General features: G+C 60.5%; 1 protein-coding gene across 1 annotated transcript in view; it reads right to left on the bottom strand.

Moving 5' to 3' along the window:
- RGSL1 (regulator of G protein signaling like 1) overlaps positions 1-21,452 on the bottom strand; it is a 50,978-nt gene that overhangs the window by 6,100 nt on the left and 23,426 nt on the right. The window contains exons 10-18 of the mRNA XM_070056225.2: positions 20,226-20,333; positions 15,103-15,202; positions 9,915-10,108; positions 8,655-8,772; positions 7,955-8,084; positions 5,302-5,431; positions 4,208-4,382; positions 2,426-2,564; positions 2,192-2,316 (exon numbers count right to left, since the gene is read on the bottom strand). Of these exons, the coding sequence (XP_069912326.2) occupies positions 2,192-2,316; positions 2,426-2,564; positions 4,208-4,382; positions 5,302-5,431; positions 7,955-8,084; positions 8,655-8,772; positions 9,915-10,108; positions 15,103-15,202; positions 20,226-20,333 (1,219 nt within the window). The remainder of the gene's footprint in view (positions 1-2,191; positions 2,317-2,425; positions 2,565-4,207; positions 4,383-5,301; positions 5,432-7,954; positions 8,085-8,654; positions 8,773-9,914; positions 10,109-15,102; positions 15,203-20,225; positions 20,334-21,452) is intronic.

Genomic DNA, 21,452 nt, shown 5'->3' with positions numbered 1-21,452 from the left:
GGCCCCTTGGCCGAACCGCCGCAGGAAGAGTCGGGAGCCAGGGCCGCGGCTGCCCGAAGTCTGCAGAAACTGCCGCCTCTCTCTGGCTTTGCCCTCGCCCCCTCCGCCCCAGCTGGTCCCATGCCTGCCACCTCAGCCAGAACCTGAACCTGACCCTGCGCTCCCCTGGGGTGGTTCTGAGGCTCCCCGAGTCCAGCAGGTACGTGGGACACCTGCCCGCCCCACCCCAGGCAGCCATGGCTGCTCAAACCCTCAGCTGGGAACCAGCGCCTGGAAGAGCCCAAACCCTAGCTCTAAGTCAGCGCCTCCCGCCCTCTCTGCCCCCGTCTTCCGACTCAGGGCTCCCTGTTCAGTGCGCAGGCAGAGCACGACGGGGCGAGCACACACCCTCTCAGCTCCCCGCGGGTCGAGCACACACCCTCTCATTTCCCTGCGGGGCGAGCACACACCCTCTCATTTCCCCGCAGGGCGAGCACACACCCTCAGCTCCCCGTGGGGCGAGCATACACCCTCTCAGCTCCCCGCGGGGCGAGCACACACCCTCAGCTCCCCGTGGGGCGAGCACACACCCTCTCATTTCCCCTTGGGGCAAGCATACACCCTCTCATTTCCCCGTGGGGTGAGCACACACCCTCTCACCTCCCCGTGGGGCGAGCACATACCCTCTCACCTCCCTGCGGGGTGAGCACACACCCTCTCAGCTCCCCATGGGGTGAGCATACACCCTCAGCTCCCCGTGGGCCAAGCACACACCCTCTCAGCTCCCCGCAGGGCAAGCACGCACCCTCTCATTTCCCCGTGGGGCAAGCACACACCCTCTCAGCTCCCCGCAGGGCGAGCACGCACCCTCTCACCTCCCCGTGGGACGAGCACGCACCCTCTCACCTCCCCGTGGGGCGAGCACACACCCTCTCAGCTCCCCGTGGGGCGAGCACACACCCTCTCACCTCCCCGTGGGGCGAGCACGCACCCTCTCAGCTCCCCGTGGGGCGAGCACACACCCTCTCAGCTCCCCGTGGGGCGAGCACACACCCTCTCATTTCCCCGTGGGGTGAGCACGCACCCTCTCAGCTCCCCGCAGGGCGAGCACACACCCTCACCTCCCCGCGGGGTGAGCGCACACACCCTCTCAGCTCCCAGTGGGGTGAGCACACACCCCCAGCTCCCCGTGGGGTGAGCACACACCCTCTCATTTCCCCGTGGGGTGAGCACACACCCTCTCATTTCCCCGTGGGGTGAGCACGCACCCTCTCAGCTCCCCGCAGGGCGAGCACACACCCCCAGCTCCCCACGGGGCGAGCACACACCCTCTCATTTCCCCGTGGGGTGAGCACACACCCTCTCAACTCCCCGTGGGGCGAGCACACACCCTCAGCTCCCCGAGGGGTGAGCACACACCCTCTCAGCTCCCCGCGGGGCGAGCACACACCCTCTCAGCTCCCCGTGGGGTGAGCACACACCCTCAGCTCCCCGAGGGGTGAGCACACACCTTCAGCTCCCCGCGGGGCGAGCACACACCCTCTCATTTCCCCGCGGGGTGAGCACACACCCTCAGCTCCCTGTGGGGTGAGCACACACCCTCAGCTCCCCGTGGGGTGAGCACACACCCTCTCATTTCCCCGTGGGGTGAGCACACACCCTCTCAGCTCCCCGTGGGGTGAGCACGCACCCTCTTACCTCCCCGTGGGGCGAGCACACACCCTCTCAGCTCCCCGTGGGGCGAGCACACACCCTCTCAGCTCCCCATGGGGTGAGCACACACCCTCTCAGCTCCCCATGGGGTGAGCACACACCCTCTCAGCTCCCCATGGGGTGAGCACACACCCTCTCATTTCCCCGTGGGGTGAGCACACACCCTCTCAGCTCCCCGCGGGGCGAGCACACACCCTCAGCTCCCCGTGGGGCGAGCACACACCCTCAGCTCCCCGTGGGGCGAGCACACACCCTCAGCTCCCCGTGGGGCGAGCACACACCCTCTCAGCTCCCTGTGGGGTGAGCACACACCCTCACCTCCCCGCGGGGCGAGCACACACCCTCTCAGCTCCCCGTGGGGCGAGCACACACCCTCTCAGCTCCCCGCGGGGCGAGCACACACCCTCAGCTCCCCGCGGGGCTGTGGGCAGCAGAGCACGGCCCAGGAAGCTCCCTGTGTCTTCCTGAGCGGGCGGCCAGCAGCCCCGGCCGCAGTTACCTTTTCCAGAAGTACATGATGACAGGGAAGACAGACATGATAGCCCCGTGGAAGATGCTGCGGTCCAGGTGGCCCTCGGTGATGGCGGCAAGGACGGCGTCCTTCTGGGACTCAGAGATGTTCACCTGTGCCAGAGCGGAGCCCAGCACTGGCAGGGGCCCCCAGGACCCTGGAGACCGCCCCTCCGGCCCGTGGGCTGGCCCGCTGTGTGCCCCCGGGCAGCGTGCCACGTACCCGCAGCTTGGGAGGGATGTCCGAGTTCAGGTAGAGCTTGAGGATGATGTTGATCTTGGTCCGCAGCAGGATCACGTCATTCTCGTTCAGTGCCCGGGTGCTGTGCAGCATGTGAGCGGAGTTCACCAGCTCGTTAAACCTGGGAGGCGTGGACAGGAGGAAGCAGCAAGGACCAGACGGGCCTGCAGGAGGCGGGTCAGCATGGCCAGGCTGCAGCATCACTCACCCACCACCAGGTGGCCCTGGAGCACCTGCCCCTGCCACACTGGCCCTCAGCAGTGCCCACCTCAGCCGATGGCCAGGCACAGGCTCTGCCTGCTGCCTCCCTCCCGTGCTGACCTGCTCAGCCCCAGGAAAGCACCCCAGCGGCCCCGACATGGCTGTCTGCTACTCTGGTTGCTGTGCAAGCCAGGGAGCGGGGAGGGTGGTGGTGGGACAGGGGTCACTGGGGGCAGACCACTCCGCCTGGCATTGCTCTGCTCCCCTGCCCACCCCCCCACCCCGTCATCTGACTAAATCTGTCTCACCCTTCAACATTCAGCCCAGGTCACCCAGCTTCCAAGAAGTCATGCCTGAGGCCTGCAGCTGTCCCCATGCACTTCCTGTGTGGCCTGCAGCTGTCTGCATGCGCTTCCTGTGTGGCCTCCCAGCTGTCTGCATGCACTTCCTGTGGGGCCCCCCAACTGTCCCCATGCACTTCCTGTGTGGCCTGCAGCTGTCCCCATGCACTTCCTGTGTGGCCTGCAGCTGTCCCCATGCACTTCCTATGACTCACAGGACCATATCCCCTACACCCTGCACGTGTGCTAGCGTCTGTGTCTGTCTGCCAGCTCTCGGGGGATCTTGGCAGGAGAGGATGTGTTTCTAGTGCTGTCCGTATCTCCAGGGCCACAACCTGTGCCCGCGGCTCACCAGGGAGTGTTCGTGGCACAGAGCTAAACCCCTCACTGGAGCCGTGGAAAATCTCTCCTCCATGCTTGCTTCGTTCCCCTCCTGAGACCGCTCTCCACCGGGCTCTGGGATCTGGCCACACAGACACGGCATCTGCAGCGCGTGCCCTCCCAGCGAGCAGAGGTGCACGTGCACCTGGCGGTATTCCTGTGCCTCCCCAGTCCCTCTGCCTGTTGTACTTCAACAGTAATCTGTCACCTAGGAGAACTGACAAGGTGTGTCTATGAAACGGACGCCTCGCTGTTTCTTTGAAAAGAAACCTGAACGCACTGGATGCTCCCGTACGGGCAGTCGCTGTTTAAGAAATGGCGCTGAGCGAGTTGCGGCCAAGTGACTCGAAGCAGCTGAGGAGAGCAGCATGGCGATGCAGCAGGCTCAGCTGCCCGCCAGTAATCGGGAAGTTCTTGCTCCACTTCCAGAAACCCCACTTAGAATTAGCTGACAGCACGTGGGGCGTGGTTCACACGGGGAGAGTGGGCAGGCCTCCCACTGCTGCACTGCGTTTGGTCTGCGCTGGGGCTCGGCCCCTGAACAGGGGCTTTGACGTGAACACGTGTCCTGCGTGGGGCACGCGTGGTCCTTGTTACAACTCCCAGCTTCAGCAGGAGGCTGTTTGTCCAGTGCTTCCCCAGGGGACCCTTCGTCAGCAAAGGGGAGCACAGAACCCCAGTTCCCGGGAATAAGAGCACCCCCGCCTCGACGCACCTTTGGGGGCAGCACTCAGGGGTCCCAGCAGCAGACCCCTGCTTGGCCACGCAGCAAGCCCTGTGCCTCCTGCAGGCCAAGCCGGTCTCTGCTGGGAGGTGTTGGGCACGAGGCCGGGAAACTTACTTCTCCATCTCAGAGAAGAAGTACAGGTCGTTGACGGCGAAGTTCACGGTGATGACCCTGTGGCCGAAGATGCGGCGCTTCACGAGGCTCACTTCCCCGTTCTCCTGGTCTGCGCTGCGGACGTTTGTGGACAAAAAGGTCGGCCGCCCTGCTGTGTTGGGTGAGGTGGAGAAGTCTGAGAGAGAAAGAAGAGAGAGCTGCAGTCCGACTTGGCTCAGCCACTCGTGGGCCCGGAACCTTCTGCCTAGGCCTGACTGAAATGGAGGGAGCAGACCGCAGCTCCGTGCTTTGGCCTGTGGGAGTGCCCAGGCCCTGCCCTGGGCTCAGCCTCTCACTTGGGCTGAGAGACCGCTCAGATGTGGGATGGCCACGGGAAAACCAGGGAAGGGCGTCTCCATAGTGCCTGTCTCAGAAATACGGTCACACCAGCACCATGCCAGTTCTCCACAGAGACTGCCAAGACAGGGCACGCAAACATGACCACGGAGACTGTGATGACTGGGCATGCAAATGTGATCACAGAGACGCTGGTCACATGCAAATGTGACCACGGATACACCAACCACACACAAACATGACCACAGAGACACCAACCACACAAACATGACCATGGAGACACCAACCACATGCAGCCGTGACCACAGAGACACCAACCACACACAGACATGACCAGAGACACGAACCACATGCAAACATGACCACAGACACCAACGACACACAAACCTGACCACGGAGACACCAACCACATGCAAACATGACCACAGAGACACCAGCCACACATAAATATGACCACAGAGACACCAGCCACACACAAACATGACCACAGAGACACCAACTACATGAAAACATGACCATGGACACCAACCACATGCAACCATGACCACAGAGACACCAGCCACACACAAAAGTGACCACAGAGACACCAACCACATACAAACATGACCACAGAGACACCAACTACATGAAAACATGACCACGGACACCAACCACACAAACATGACCATGGAGACACCAACCACATGCAACCGTGACCACAGAGACACCAGCCACACACAAATGTGACCACGGAGATGACAACTGGGACAGTAGCTTACTTTCTTTGTGGTTGTACAGTTCCAGGTGAAGATAGTTTTCAAATTCCTGGCGCTTGCTGGCTTTGGTCATGAATCTGCGATAGTTGCAGAAGCTCTTGATGAAGCTGATCATCTTCACCCAGCCTCTCTTCTGGGGGAGGAGCAGACATGGCGTCCGTGAGCTGCAGCTCACCCGTGCTGGCAGGGCAGGAACTCAGCACTCACTGTGCCAAGGAGCTGCAGGTCAGAGCGCTGGCCCGGCAGCCCTCACCATGCAGCTGTGGCCAGAAGAGCCCAGCTTCACGAGGCAGGGCTGTGCCGCGGCCACGGCCCCTGCCCCTCCCCCCACAGCCTGCACAGTGAAGATCTGAGATGCCACAGCTGGGAGTGGGGTGGGAGCTGACAGTGGGCAGGAATGGACAGAGCTGAACGCCGGAACCACTGGGTGGCAGACTTTGAAACACTCAAGAAAGTAGGAAATGAGTGCAACCACTTCCGGGCATCTCCGAACCAGAGTGACGACACGCACCCACTCTCACCACCCTCAGCACACACCCACACAACCCATGAAACTCATGAACACACAACTGTGCATTCACACATACCCACACACTCTGTGCACACACATCCATTCACTCATGCACATTCACACACACCCACACTCTTGTGCACACACATGCACTCAAGCACACTATCATGCACAATTGTGCACACATCCAGGCATTCACGCACACCCAGTCATGCACACGCACTCATGCACACCCCCCCACAGAAGTCATACACACAAGTCATGCACACAGCCATGCACACACACACGCATACTCATGCACAGTATTATGCACACTCACGCACATGCACACCCCCCAACTCATGCATACACAGACACAGACACACAGACACACAGACACATTTCATGTTTCTTATCTGGTTTCCAGCAGGGACTCCAGTGACTGCTCTCCTGTTTTGTTTTGTTTTGAAAATTTATTTATTTATTTGAAAATAAGAGTTAGAGAGAGAGAGAGAGAGAGAGAGAGAGAGAGAGAGAGAGAGAGAGAGGTCTTCCATTTGCTGGTTCACTCCCCAATTAGCCACAACGGCCAGAGCTATGCCAATCTGAAGCCAGGAGCCAGGAGCTTCCTCTGGGTCTCCCACATGGGTGCAGGAGCCCAAGGACTTGGGCCATCCTCTACTGCTTTCCCAGGCCACAGCAGGGAGCTAGATGGGAAGTGGAGCAGCTGGCTTGAACTGACGCCATGTGGGATGCCAGCGCTTCAGGCCCGGGCGTCAACCCGCTGCGCCACAGCACCGGCCCACTCTCCTGCTCTTTACCAGCAGAAATGGACACGTGGAGGCAGAATCTCACTGCCCCAGTGGCTCCATGGCTCCCTCCACAGACCAGGGATGGCCACACAAACTTGGCTTTGGAGAGCTGGGTGCAGTACTGACAGCCCTGGGTCAGAAACTCAGTGTGGGACCTTGCTCCTGCCTAACTGTGTGGTTTGGGTCCACCTCGCCCGGTCCCTGTGCCTCCCTGGAGACAGAAGCAGCAGCCCTGGGGCGTGGCGAGCCTTGGCAAGGACCAGTGTGAGCCTAGCACAGGGCGGGGCACAGCCGGCCTTGGGTCCGTGCCGGTTCCTTCTGCTCCCGAGTCCTAGAACTCAGGCAAAGCGGCTGGCCGAGTGGAGCCTTCTTTTCGACACCCTGCACCAGCACGGAGATGACTCAGTGTGAAGGAAGGGCCACGGCCACAGCCACGGGCAGAGCACGGGGTCCTCGGGTCAGACTCTGACCAAGAGCGAAGCACAGCCAGCAAGCGCGCCCTGCTCAGTGCTCGCTGCTCAGTGCTCCCTGCTAGTGCTCAGTGCTCGCTGCTCAGTACTTGCTGCTCAGTGCTCCCTGCTAGTGCTCCCTGCTCAATGCTCAGTGCTCCCTGCTAGTGCTCAGTGCTCAATGCGTAGTGTTTACTGCTCAGTGCTCCCTGCTCAGTGCCGGATGCTGAACGTTCACTGCCCAGTGCTCATGCTCACCTGCCGACAACTGGGAGAGGGCATCAGGCTAATCTGGATACAGAAATTAGCAAGGGCACTCGGCTACATGGCCACTCTGTGTCCTGCACAATGGCTTCACAGGGGAAAGAAACAGCCTCTTGGCTCTACAAGAGCATGACAGGAGGGGGAGGGCCCCTGTGCTGTCACTCACAGGGTCTGCTGGGGGGGAGGGGGAAGGAGGGAGGGCCCTGTGCTGTCACTCACAGGGTCTGCTGGGGGGTAGGGGGAAGGAGGGAGGGCCCTGTTCTGTCACTCACAGGGTCTGCTGGGGGGTAGGGGGAAGGAGGGAGGGAGGGCCCTGTGCTGTCAACTCACAGGGTCTGCTGGGGGGAGGGGCAGGGAGGGAGGGCCCTGTGCTGTCACTCATAGGGTCTGCTGGGGGGAGGGGCAGGGAGGGAGGCCCCTGTGCTGTCACTCACAGGGTCTGCTGGGGGGAGGGGCAGGGAGGGAGGCCCCTGTGCTGTCACTCATGGGGTGTGCTGGGGGGAGGGGGAGGGGCTTCTTTGGTTCTTGGAGGTTGGAGTTCCTGAGTTGAGAGCCCTCCTTTGTCCAATGGGGACTGAAGGCCCAGCAGAGCGCAGCTGGGGCCAGGACCAGTGGGGAAATCCTGTGCTCTCCTCACTGACCTGGGAATCCTGGAAGTAAGCTGTGGTCGCCGCGGCCGCCGTGGTCTTGGAGGGCTTCCTGGGCGCGGCTGGCAGCTCAGGGTCCACCTCCTGGGGCCGGGGCGGGAACAGCTCCTGGTAATCTTTCAGCCTGCACAAGGGAGACAGAGGGCACTCGCCTGGGTGCCAGCTTCCGGGGTGCTGCCGGGGCCCTGCCGGTCAGCATGGCAAAGCAGCAGCAGTGTGTGCCCGTGCAGGGAGCCGTGGGGGTGGGGGGAGGGGTGGGGGCAGAGAGGTTGCGGGGCAGGGAGGCGGGGGGGGGGCAGGGAGGCAGGTGGGTGCAGGGAGGCAGGTTGGGAGCAGGGAGGCGGGAGGGGGTGGAGGGAGGCAGGTGGGGGCAGGGAGGTGGGGGGGCAGGGAGGCAGGTTGGGGGCAGGGAGGCGGGGGTGTGGAGGGAGGCGGGGGGGTGGAGGGAGGCAGGTGGGGGCAGGGAGGTGGGAGGGGGTGGAGGGAGGCAGGTGGGGGCAGGGAGGTGGGAGGGGGTGGAGGGAGGCAGGTGGGGGCAGGGAGGTGGGAGGGGGTGGAGGGAGGCAGGTGGGGGCAGGGAGACAGTGGGGGGAGCTTGGGGTCAGTCTAGCTCAGTCTAGCGTTTGCTTTTGCAGGGCTGGCGATGAGCGCCCTGGGCTGGCGAGCCAGGAGCGTGCGCAGCGAGGGTGCTCACCACTTCTCTTCCAGGGACTTCATGATGTAGCCCTGCAGCATGAGCAGCGTGGTGGTGCTGATGTGGCGCATGTGGGCAACTTCTTTGACGATCGGGGCACTGCACTGTAGCACCTCCTCTGCAAAACATGGAGGGGGGCGCTCAGCCCATCCTCGCTGCCGGCTCAGCCCCGCCTCGCCGGCGCAGGTCCTCTGGGGTTCACGTTCTCCTGACCTCGGTCCATCCGAACTCCAAGGGGGAGTGCTTGCGGGAGGAGATTGTGTGCACAGGTTTGGAGGTTTCCATTGAGGGAGAGTGGACGGGCCACAGATGAGAGTGAATTGCTGGGGCAATGGGGCCCCCAGACTCCGGCTGAGCCTCGCCAGAGCTGGGCAGGCCCCGTGTCCAGAGGGTGTCGCCGGGGCTCACCCGGGGTGCGAGCTGGGCACCCCTTTCTCTTCCACTCACGGAGAACGGTGCAGAGCTGGCGGCCGAGAGCCCGAGACCAGCTCTCAGGATTCTGACAGATTTGCTAATTTCATCTCTTTTCATAAAATACATCCCCGTGCCTTATTTTGTTTTTTATTTGAAAGGCAGAGTGGGGGGTGGGGGCGGGAGAGGGAGGGGGGGAGAGAGAGAGCAAGCGAGAGAGAGAGAGAGAGAGAGAGAGAGATTGTTATTTCCCATTTACTGGTTCATTCTACAAATGCCTGCTTCAGTGAGGGCTGGGCCAGGCCAAAGCCAACAGTCCGGAACTCCATCCGGGTCTCCCACGTGGGTGGCAGGGGCCCAGGTGCTGGAGCCATCCCCCCTCCTCCCAGGGCGTGTGCTGTGGGAAGCTGGATCGGAAGCAAAGCAGGGATTTGAAGCCCGCCTGTCCCCGTGTGTGGACAGGGAGGCGGCCTCGCGGCCATCTGCCTCTGCTTACGGGCAGTCCCGCGTGGCCCCTCTGCCTCCGGCCAGGCGGGCGGGCGTGGCCACACGCAGCCTCCTGCTCAGCGGCCTTCCAGGCCGCGGGTCTCCCTCCCAGTGCCCGTGACCTCGCCCTTGGACTCCGTACCCCGGGCTGACCCGGAGCTGGAGCAAAGCTTCGCGGGCGGGACGAGTCAGCCTCTGCGTTTCACCTGTTCCTTGGCCAAAGGGGGCCCTTTACCCCACGCTTACAAGGAGCGAGAGATTTCTACTTGCAGGCATACACGCAGCAAAGGGGAGGGGACGCAGCTGGTCTCGGCGGCCGCTGTCCCCGCGCCGCCCCAGGCCCGGGGAGGAGGCGGTGCGCACCGGGCGGCAGCTTGCTGTGGAAGAAGGTCTTGACGATGTTGTCCAGGGCGGACTTGTAGAGCTTCTCGTTGGTCTCCGAGCTGAGCTTCTGCACGGCGACCAGGAACTGCAGCGGGCTCTCGGCCTTGCGGTCCCGCAGGAACTCCCTGAAGAACTCCAGGTGCTGGGTGCTCAGCAGGATCTCCGTCAGGTTTCTGGAAGACACGGGCGCGTCACTGCAGGGACGGGGTGCAGCGAGGCGGGGCACGGGGTGCAGTGAGGCAGGGGACGCTGCTCTGACCAGGGAGGGTGTGGGCTCTCAGTCTGGGGGGGGAGAGGGTGATGACCGGACACTGCTCTGACCAGGGAGGGCGCGGGCTCTCAGTCTGGGGGGGGAGAGGGTGATGTCCGGACACTGCTCTGACCAGGGAGGGCGCGGGCTCTCAGTCTGGGGGGGGAGAGGGTGATGACCGGACACTGCTCTGACCAGGGAGGGTGTGGGCTCTCAGTCGGGGGGGGGGGAGGGTGATGACCGGACGCTGCTCTGACCAGGGAGGAGCACCGGGTGTCTTTAGGCTGTGGGACTTGTGGCCGTGTGAAGAGTGTAGTGAACGAAATCAGTTAACTCTGCCGACCGCCTTGGCGATGAACGTGAACTCTCAGGCCTCCTCCCTGAGCAAGGTCCGACCATTTCACAGCCCCGTGCGGGGACAACTTCCCAGGGCTTCTGTCTCTGTGCTGTGGATTCAAATCCACTCCCAGCAGCAGTCCTCCTGAGGGGCAGAGCGAGGCCGAGCAGCAGCTTCTGACAGATGCCCGCCACGTCCTGTGCGCACTCCCCGGCTGCAGCTGCGCCAGCCTTCATCCTCAGTCCGTCCTGGGCGATCTCTGCCTCCTGTGCTTTCAGTGGTGGTTGATTGGCGAAGCTGCATCTCCAGCTTCCATGAGCCCACGTTCAAGTGCTGGCTGCCTGTCCCGCCTCGTCGTGCCACTGCAGCTGTAACGTGAGGCTCTCCACGCACTTCCACACGTCCACCCCCTTGCTTCTCCCTCGTGGGTGCCTGCTGCACCGCGCATAACGCAGGCCCCACACAGCTATTTTCTACTGGAATTTTACTGAGAATTTCTTGTCAGGACTGGACGCTGCCTATATAAAGGGCGTTTTCTGCATTAGCTGAAATAACCATGTCAGTTCTCCCCCTCGTTATCGACACAGCATACCACATCACCTGTTCTGTCAATGCAGCACGTCACAGCACCTGTGGTATCAATGCGGCATATCACATCACATGTGTAATCAATACAGCACGTCACAGCACCTGTGTTATCAGTACCACGTGTTACAGCACCTGTGTTATCAGTACCGCACGTCACAGCACCTGTGGTATCAGTACCACACGTCACAGCACCTGTGTTATCAGTACCACGTGTCACAGCACCTGTGGTATCAGTACCGCACGTCACAGCACCTGTTACCAGTACCACGTGTTACAGCATCTGTGATATCAGTATCACGTGTCACAGCACCTGTGTTATCAGTACCACGTGTCACAGCACCTGTGGTATCAGTACCGCACGTCACAGCACCTGTGTTACCAGTACCACACGTCACAGCACCTGCGGTATCAATACTGCACGTCAAAGCACCTGTGTTATCAGTACCACATGTCACAGCACCTGTGTTATCAGTACCACGTGTTACAGCACCTGTGTTATCAGTACCACACGTCACAGCACCTGTGTTACCAGTACCACGTGTCACAGCACCTGCGGTATCAGTACTGCACGTCAAAGCACCTGTGTTATCAGTACCACATGTCACAGCACCTGTGGTATCAGTACCACACGTCACAGCACCTGTGGTATCAGTACCACGTGTTACAGCACCTGTGTTATCAGTACCGCACGTCACAGCACCTGTGTTACCAGTACCACGTGTCACAGCACCTGCGGTATCAGTACTGCACGTCAAAGCACCTGTGTTATCAGTACCACATGTCACAGCACCTGTGTTATCAGTACCGCACATCACAGCACCTGTGGTATCAGTACCGCACGTCACAGCACCTGTGGTATCAGTATCACATGTCACAGCATCTGTGTTATCATTACCAGATGTCACAGCACCTGTGGTATCAATGCTGCGTGTCACATCATCTGTGGTATCAGTACCACGTGTCACATCACCTGTGGTATCACTACCATGTGTTACAGCACCTGTGTTATCAGTACCACGTGTCACATCACCTGTGGTATCACTACCATGTGTTACAGCACCTGTGTTATCAGTACCACGTGTCACATCATCTGTGGTATCAGTACCACGTGTTACAGCACCTGTGTTATCAGTACCACGCGTCACATCATCTGTGGTATCAGTACCAGATGTCACAGCACCTGTGGTATCAGTACCACGTGTCACAGCACCTGTGGTTCAGTACCACATGTCACATCACCTGTCACCCGCCACCTGTGGTCTTCCCACCTGTCCACTGTGAGTCAGCTTCAACCTTGGGCTGCACGCATGACCCTTCTCTGGTCCTTGTGGCCCAGCGGTCTGAGACCCACCGCAGCCAGCATGGCAGCCTGAGGGCGCCCCGTGTGGAGCTGGGGTTCTTGTGCGTGGTGAGCAGGAGTTTCCACGGCAGTTTCGGAGTATGCACCCAGCATCCGTCGTTCGGATGCCTGCGGCCTTTCTCTCTTCACGGAGAGTGTGGTGGTGAGCCCGGGTCTCCGGGTTCTGCTCATGGTTCTTTTTCCTTCAGACTGGGTAGTGTCCATCGAAAAATCTGTACGTTTACTGATTCTTCTGTCAACTCAGTCAGTTTTGGGGGCCAGTGTTTGGTGCGGTGGGTTAAAGCCATTCCCTACAACGCCAACACCCCATATGGGCGTTGGTTTGAGTCCCGGCTGCTCTATTTCCGATCCAGCTCCCTGCTAATGTGCCTGAGAAAGCAGCAGAGGATGGCCCAGGTGTTTGCCACCCACGTGGGAGACCCAGAAGAAGCTCCTGGCTCCTGGCTTCAGTCTGGCACAGCCCTGGCTGTTGTAGCCACTTGGGGAGTGAACCAGCAGATGGAAGATCTCTGCCTCTCTCTCTCTCTAACCCTGCCTTCAAATAAAGTAAATTTTTAAAACAAGCATTTTTTATTCTCTCTAGTGAATTTTTCATTTTAATTATTGTGCTTTTTATCTTCACATTTGTACTTGGTTCTGTTTTATATTTTCTTTTTTAAAGATTTATTTATTTGAAAGACAGAGCGATAGAGAGGCAGAGGCAGAGACAGAGAGAGACAGAGGTCTTCCACCCGCTGGTTCACTCTCCAATTGGCCGCAACGGCCGGAGCTGCGCCCATCCGAAGCCAGGAGCTTCTTTCGGCTCTCCCATGTGGGTGCAGGGAAGGATGTGGGCCATCTTCTACTGCTTTCCCAGGAGCATTAGCTGGGAGCTGGATTGAAAGTGGAGCAGTCGGTTCTCGAATCAGCACCCACATGGGATGCCCGAGCCGCAAGCAGTGGCTCTACGCGCTGCGCCCCAGCAGCAGCCCTCTTCTGCTTTATCGTAAGAAGTGATCTGCCTGGGCGACCTCCGGGGAGCGCCTCTCCCCGCAGTTACTGTCACTGAAACGTCTGCTTGGGGTTTCCTGCTCTCAATTTCTGCTTTTATTTATTTTTAAGAGTTTTTTTTATTTTCATCTACTGGTAAGGCATACAGGGGAGAGAGAGAGAGAGAGAGAGAGAGAGAGAGAGAGAGAGAGAGGGACTCTTCCATCCACTGGCTCACTCTCCAAATGCCTGCAGTGGCCAGGGCTGCCCAGGCTGAAGCCCGGAGTTGTCTCCCAAGCGGCGTCAGGGCCCACGCACTTCAGCCTCCTGAGCTGGCTCCCAGGGCGCACTGGCAGGAGGAGCAGGCACTGAACCCAGCGCTCCGTGACATGTGGGCATCCCGAGGGGCAGCTGGACTGCTGAGCCGCGGCGTCCGGCCCTGTTGTGACCCTCAGTCCTAGGTCAGGACCTTGTGGGCAGCCAAGGACAGGTGCATCGTGGGTCGCCCTGGTCGACCCCCCACGTTCCCAGCCTTTCAAAGCCCCAGGGCAGCCTTGTCCCAGCACTGGCCAAGGAGACAGCGGCCCCTGTCCCGGGCTCACCGCAGGGCTCCACGCTGAGCCAGGCCCTCTGCGGGCAGCAGCCCCGGCCCTCGTGGCCGACGTGCTGTGAGTGGCTTCGGGGCAGAGGCAGGGCCTGCCGTGCCCCTGAGGTCTGGTCGCCTTCTCCGTGGCCGTCAGTTAACGTGCGGGACTCTGCAGTCTCGGTCCCGTCACGGCTTTGGTGGGGACGCTAGGCCGGGCCTCACGCTGCCACTGCAGGAGCCCGGCCCCCTCCTCCGTGCAGTTCACGTCTGCACCGCCCTTGGCCCTCGCCTCCCACGCTGCCCTCCCGGCCACGGCCACAGCCCCCACGGCTGCTTCTACTGGCAAACTGCGGGTCCTGGCTCCTTGTCCTCATTGCTGTTTCTGCCACCCGCCACTCCAGGAAACTCCTGTGTCCTCACTGCCACGATTCGGCTCATCCCGGGACCACCCACTCCCACTCCCGCCTGTGAGCCCTCGGTGGGCTCAGAGTCCCTGCGCTTCCGCACCAGGCGGCTGCTCGCGAGTTCGGATCTCTGGGTCACCTCTCCCGCCTGCGACTGCGCAGGGCTCAGGCACCGCCAGCCTTCCCCAGCTCCAGCTCCGGCGGCTCCGCCCGTCCTAACCCTCCTCCAGAGTCCCGGTGCTCCAAGGTAACCAGCCTGCGTCTCCTCACAGCACTTAAGGCCAGCCTCGGGGTTTACTTGCTGCGCTGGTTAAGGCGAAGGCTCTGTCCTGTTGTCTCATTAGCACCTGCAGATCATCTGGGAGCTGCTTCCCCAAGAGAGGAGAGGGACACGGGGGGGGGGGGGGGGGGGATGGGGCGGGGCCTTGGCGCGCCCTTGCAGCCCCGAGGGTCGAGGGTCGCAGACAGCGGGACACCGTGACAGGGGCTGTGGAATCACAGCCCCTCCTGTGGCGGGTAGCTCGCTGCAGAGGCCCGTGACCGTGGGAGGGAAGCAGGCGCTGTGTAAGGCCCACGGTGAGGCGCCGACCTTAGGATGCGCCCAAGCACATGTGTGCAGCACATGTGTAGCAAGCTGGCTCCACGGTGGACACCCGCAGGGCCGGCGCCTCACCTGGGTCGCATGGACGGCTTCCTGATGCCGGCCTTCTTGAAGGACATCTTCCTGGGGGCGTGCGCTTTCCTTGGCTCCCTGATGATCTCCATCGGGAAATCTGGGGGGAATTGCCAACGTGGCAAACGTCCCGTCACAAGCAGCATGGCTGCAAGCAAGAACGGACGGAGGGGCAGCCGCCGACCCGACACTGGCCACTGTCCCCGCTGAGAACTGACCTCAGGGCAGCCCCACCCAAGACAAGGGCAGCCCCGGCTGTGTGGTCTGGGTCGCCGGCCCCTCCTCCTCACGCTGCTCCATTGTCCCCGCCATGGCCACGTGCCCACACCATCAGGGCCACCACAGCCTAACCCTGCCTCCACCCTCTGGGCCCCACTTTGCAGTGAGCGAACCCTGGCAGGCTCAGAATCATCTGAGGTCTGCCTCCACCCTCTGACCCGCGTTCTTTCCCAGGCCCTGCCCACTGGAAGCCTGCCGGGGGTGGGGGTGGGGTTCCAGCACAGCACACAGTCGGCAGGGGCACCACTGAGAGGCGATCACGTAACAATGTCACTGTTGGGGAAGCATGGACTCCGTGCCGCTCACTGTCCTGGGGACCCTGAGCTGTGTACAGGAGCAGCGACCTCAGCCTCAACAGGGCAGGGCGGCGCTGCAGGGCCCCCCGGGACACGAGGGCGTTGCCGGTCACAGGCAGAATCCGTGCTTCGGCATGTTCACCGAGCACGGTGCACCCCACTCAGGAAGCTTCTCTGGGGTTGGGAAGGCGCTCGGTGACATTCAACACTCAAAAGCATTAAAAGCAACAGAGGGGCCAACGCTGTGGCTAGCGGGTAAAGCCGCTGCCTGTGGTGCCGGCATCACAGAAGGCGGCCAAGTCCTTGGGCCTCGGCACCCGTGTGGGAGACCCAGAAGAAGCTCCTGGCTCCTGGCTTCGAATCGGCACAGCTTCAGCCATTGTAGCCATCTGGGAAGTTAACCAGACCTCTCTCTACCTCCGCTTCTCTGCCTTTCAAATAAATAAATAAACCTTTTTTTTAAAAAAGAGACAACCCCCCCAAAATGCCTCACACAAAACCCTTCCCAACACAAAACACCTAGAAATGTTCAGTTAAAGCATAATACTTTTAAAATCATAAGCAGATTTTTAAAAAACTAAGACAAAACAAAATAAAAGCACAGAGATTAGAAATGAAGAAGATGCTAAAAACCACAGGTGAGTTGACCCCAAGGCATCAGCTGTCCCAGAGGCCATGGCAGCAGCAAAGCCACAGAGGGGCACAGAGCACAGCCACGGAGGCCACGGTGGAGGACAGAGCACAGCCACGGGCGCCACGGTGGAGGGCAGAGCACAGCCACGGGCGCCACGGTGGAGGGCAGAGCACAGCCACGGACGCCACGGTGGAGGGCAGAGCACAGCCACGGACGCCACGGTGGGGGACAGAGTGCAGTCATGGAGGTCATGGTGGAGGACAGAGCACAGCCACGGAAGCCACGGTGGGGGACAGAGTGCAGCCATGGAGGTCATGGTGGAGGACAGAGCACAGCCACGGAAGCCACGGTGGGGGACAGAGTGCAGCCACGGAGGTCATGGTGGAGGACAGAGCACAGCCACGGAAGCCACAGTGGGGACAGAGTGCAGCCACGGAGGTCATGGTGGAGGACAGAGCACAGCCACGGAAGCCACAGTGGGCACAGCCACAGGCTTTAGGGGGAACTGTCTGCTGCTTTCACTGTCACAGCTCGGGACAATCATAAGCTGTCAGAAGTTTCTCCAGATTCTCAGGACAGAGGGGGTGAAACAGCACCACCACAACAGACACAGGCCCTGCAAGTCCCCCAGGACCCAGGAGGGGTCAGCAATGGGTGGCAGAGCTCCCGACTGACTGCCCGTGCGGGCCCAGGTCAGCAGGGGTTGTCAGAGGCTGGGGGTCTAGTGGGTGCCTGTTGTAAAATAAACCTCGTGTGGGAAGCCACACCCCATCCCTACAAATCCTCACCATTCATGGCGATGAAGCATAAATAGCGAGGCATTGGCCAAAAACCGAGTGGAGAAACCTGAGACAGGAGACAGTCGCAGTTCAAATACGGAGAAACGACCACGGTTGGTACAGCCACGGGGACTAACGGACAAGAAGAGAAGCAGCAACGTGGGCTGAATGACACAGAGGAAACCCTGGGCGTTCCAGAACCAGCAAGCGCGCTGACTGCTGGGTGTTCAGCCTGAGGATGAGGTTCAGACAAGGCAGGGGCATGGCGCGGAGTAGGTGGGAACTGCAGATTTACTCTGATGCAAAGTCATTTATGGAGGCCATGGTCCACGTTCCACAGCCTTGCTCATGGAAAGCCTGTGAGGGCAGGGGCAGGGAGGGCAGCGTGGACCCAGCTCCGTGGTCCCCTGTTCACCCACTCCTGCTGCCGGACACCCACCATGCAAGCTACAGAGGCAAATGAAGCTCGCTTGGACGCGGAGATGGGCCACACAGAACGCCTCCAAGTCTGCGGGGAGCGGCCTGACACATGGGGCCCGAGGCTGGGCTTCAGAGACTTTGCTCACTGAATGGGACCGCACTAAACGCTGCCCTGAGCCAGGGACGCATTTACAGCAACAGAGGCATCGCCACAGCCCTGGCTGCCCTGAGCTGCGTCTCCTGCCTTCGTCACCTCTGGCAGGTGCAGCCACGAAACCAGCTGGAGATGACCCTTCTGGAGAACGGAGCCATGTCCACCATGTCCAGGGTTAATCAGAGACCGTTCCCCAACACCAGGCAGAAATGTGTAGGTCCAGGAACCAAGGGACGGAAGAGCTCTGGGTAGCATCGGTGGGGTGACTTGGGGACATTTATCATCCTCACTCCTCTACGATCTCAGGCCTGACCATGGTGTTCAATGAGAACACAATGTGAGCTACAGCACAATTTAAAATGTCCAACAGTCACACTGAAGAAGCTAACAGGAAAAGGGTGGGATTAATTTCAATAATATGTCTTATTTCAACCTTGTATTAGTCTCAAAGGCCTCCGGGGCAGGCAGCTACAGCAGTGGACATGGACCCACGTTCAGTGGTGGCACGAGAGCCTCCATAGTGACATGGTCACCTAAGGCGTCAGACTGATTAGGCTAGCAGTGAGCAAAGGGGTCTCTGATGGTCAGGGATACTCAGCAGGGTCAGGGAACAACCAACACCACTCCCTGGACTCCAGGGACAAAATTTACTGATGAACCGTCAAGTGAAGAAGCCACATTGGGAGCTCAGATACCTCAAGGATGAGAGTCCAGGTGTCCTGACCAGGGCGCATCCCAAGTCCAGGAGAGAGAACACCTGAGCACTAGACCCAGGAGACCACCTGAGCACTCGACCAAGGAGACCACAAGAGCATAGACCAGGGAGACCACCTGGGCATAGACCAGAGAGACCACCTAAGCTCTGAGACCACCTAAACATAGACCAGGGAGACCACCTGAGCATAGACAAGGGAGTCCACCGGTGCACAGACCAGGGAGACCACCTGAGCTCTGAGACCACCTGAGCACAGACCAGGGAGACCACATGAGCATAGACCAGGGAGACCACATGAGCATAGACCCGGGAGACCACCTGAGCATAGACCAGGGAGACCACCTGAGCACACACCAGGGAGACCACCTGAGCCCTAGACCTGGGAGACCACATGAGCATAGACCAGGGAGACCACCTGAGCACAGACCAGAGAGAACACCAGAGAATAGACCAGGGAGACCACCTGAGAATAGACCAGGGAGACCACCTCAGCACAGACCAGGGAGACCACCTGAGCTCTGAGACCACCTGAGCATAGACACAGGAGACAACCTGAGCATAGACCAGGGAGACAACCTGAGCCCTAGACCAGGGAGACCACCTGAGCACAGACCAGGGTGACCAACCGAGCATAGACCAGGGAGACCAACTGAGACCTCGACCAGGGAGACCACCTGAGCACAGACCACGGAGACCACCTGAGCTCTGAGACCACCTGAATATAGAGAAGGGAGACCACAGAGAATTGACTCAGGAGACCACCTGAGCAAAGAACAGGGAGACCACCTGAGCACAGACCAGGGAGACCACCTGAGCTCTGAGACCACCTGAGCACAGACCAGGGAGACCACCTGAGCATAGACCAGGGAGACCACCTGAGCACAGACCACGGAGACCACCTGAGCTCTGAGACCACCTGAATATAGAGAAGGGAGACCACAGAGAATTGACTCAGGAGACCACCTGAGCAAAGAACAGGGAGACCACCTGAGCACAGACCAGGGAGACCACCTGAGCTCTGAGACCACCTGAGCACAGACCAGGGAGACCACCTGAGCATAGACCAGGGAGACCACCTGAGCACAGACCAGGGAGACCACCTGAGCATAGACCAGGGAGACCACCTGACACAGACCAGGGAGACCACTTGAGCTCTGAGACCACCTCAGCATAGACCCGGGAGAAAACATGAGCATAGGCCAGGGAGAACATCTGAGCTCTGAGACTACCTGAGCAAAGACCACGGAGACCACCTGAGCACAGACCAGGGAGATCACCTGAGCCCTAGACAAGGGAGACCACCTGAGCCCTAGACCAGGGAGACCACCTGGGCTCTGAGACCACCTGAGCATAGACCAGGGAGACCACCTGAGCACAGACCACGGAGACCACCTGAGCTCTGAGACCACCTGAATATAGAGCCTCCCACAGGGCTCCCTCCAACACCTGCTAACAACACCCTCCCATGGGGCTTCTCCAACACCTGCTAACAACACCCTCTCATATCTCTCACAAACACCTAACACCCTCCAACATCTCACCAACACCTGCTAACAACACCCTCCCACAGGGCTCCAACACCGGGCCACTTGGCAGAAATGAGACCAAGTTACTTAAAGCCCAGAGTGACATCCAGGTCCAACGGCAGTCCTCATGATCTCCTCTTCGGGGACTTGTAACTACACCTCACCTCCACAATGCTCAGCCAAGGCTTTGTGCCCGGGGAGCCACACTCATCACCCCCAGCCATGTCTATTTCAAAGAAAGCTCTTGCCACTGGCGTTTGGAGATTCTGTCTGAGGTTCGAGAAGACCAGGTTGCCCTGACGCTTACTGATACACCCTACCTGCAGGGGGCGCCAGTTCACAGTAGGCTTTGTAGTCATCACTCATCTTCTCAATGGCTGCCTTCGGGTTCTTCAAGCAGAGCTCCTGGAAGCTCATTTTGCTGAAGTCTGCGGAGGGAGGCAGGACAGGGCTAGGGTCAGAGTGTCCACTCTGGGCTCAAGGATTTATTTATTCTGGAAGGCACTGCCTTTTAACTAGTATTTGGGTAGAAAAGTCATGTTTTGATGGGCAGCTTGTCCTGGGAATGCAAGCCCCCTACCGAAGCAGATGTGAGGACCCGAGCAGGGGCTTGGCCCTCCCTGGGATCTGGCAGGGTTTTCTTCCCGAGCGAGGCTGGGAGCCGCCAGCTGTGGTGCAGCTCACAGAGCAAGGCGTGCGAACGAGCCGAGCCTCTCATAGCTCCCGCCCCCGGCTCCTCTAGGACTCGGGGTTCTGAGGTCAGTGGTGGGCAGTCCCAGGCCGGGCCCTTTCTCCCCTCGGCTCTGGCTTGGGAAGGACTTAGAGTGGCAGCCCAGAACCTGAGTGGCTTCGGCAGCTGTGCCGTGGCTCCTGGGGGCGGGGGTGGGGGAGGGTGATGTTTTCTAGGTGCAGTTGGCCGCCATTGCTAACCCACCCGGGGGAACTGAGGGGGAGAGCCTGTTTGTACCCAAGATGCCACAGGGCCATCAGGCCTGTAAGCAACCCGGTCTGAGGAAGTTCGGGACAGGGAGCAGCAGCTCCGGCTGGGGGGAAGCCACGTGGGTGCTGGGGCCGGGCACCTGCTGGGGGGAAGCCATGTGGGTGCTGGGGCCGGGCACCTGCTGGGGGGAAGCCACGTGGGTGCTGGGGCCGGGCACCTGCTGGGGGGAAGCCACGTGGGTGCTGGGGCCGGGCACCTGCTGGGGGGAAGCCATGTGGGTGCTGGGGCCGGGCACCTGCTGGGGGGAAGCCACGTGGGTGCTGGGGCCGGGCACCTGCTGGGGGGAAGCCACGTGGGTGCTGGGGCCGGGCACACCCAACGCATGCGCCTGGAGCTCTCCCACGCCGTGTCCTTGGCGTGGGTGGGGACACCGGGCTGTCTGTCAGCCAGGAGAACCTGGCCATCAGCCGACACAGCAGTGGCTCCCTGAGCCCCCATCCAGGTTTCCAGGGGATCAGCCCCTACCCCGCAGGGAGACCTCGGAGGGTGCTGTCTCCTGAGGACCCCAATCTCCTGTCACAGAGGCGTGTGTTCCGGCCCCGGTGCT

This window comes from Oryctolagus cuniculus, chromosome 13 (genome assembly GCF_051225735.1).
Source record: "Oryctolagus cuniculus isolate XC-2025 breed Fujian yellow rabbit chromosome 13, ASM5122573v1, whole genome shotgun sequence".
Taxonomy (NCBI): Eukaryota; Metazoa; Chordata; class Mammalia; order Lagomorpha; family Leporidae; genus Oryctolagus; species Oryctolagus cuniculus.
Note: the sequence above shows the minus strand (reverse complement) of the source record. Positions and strands in the feature narration are given on the sequence as shown.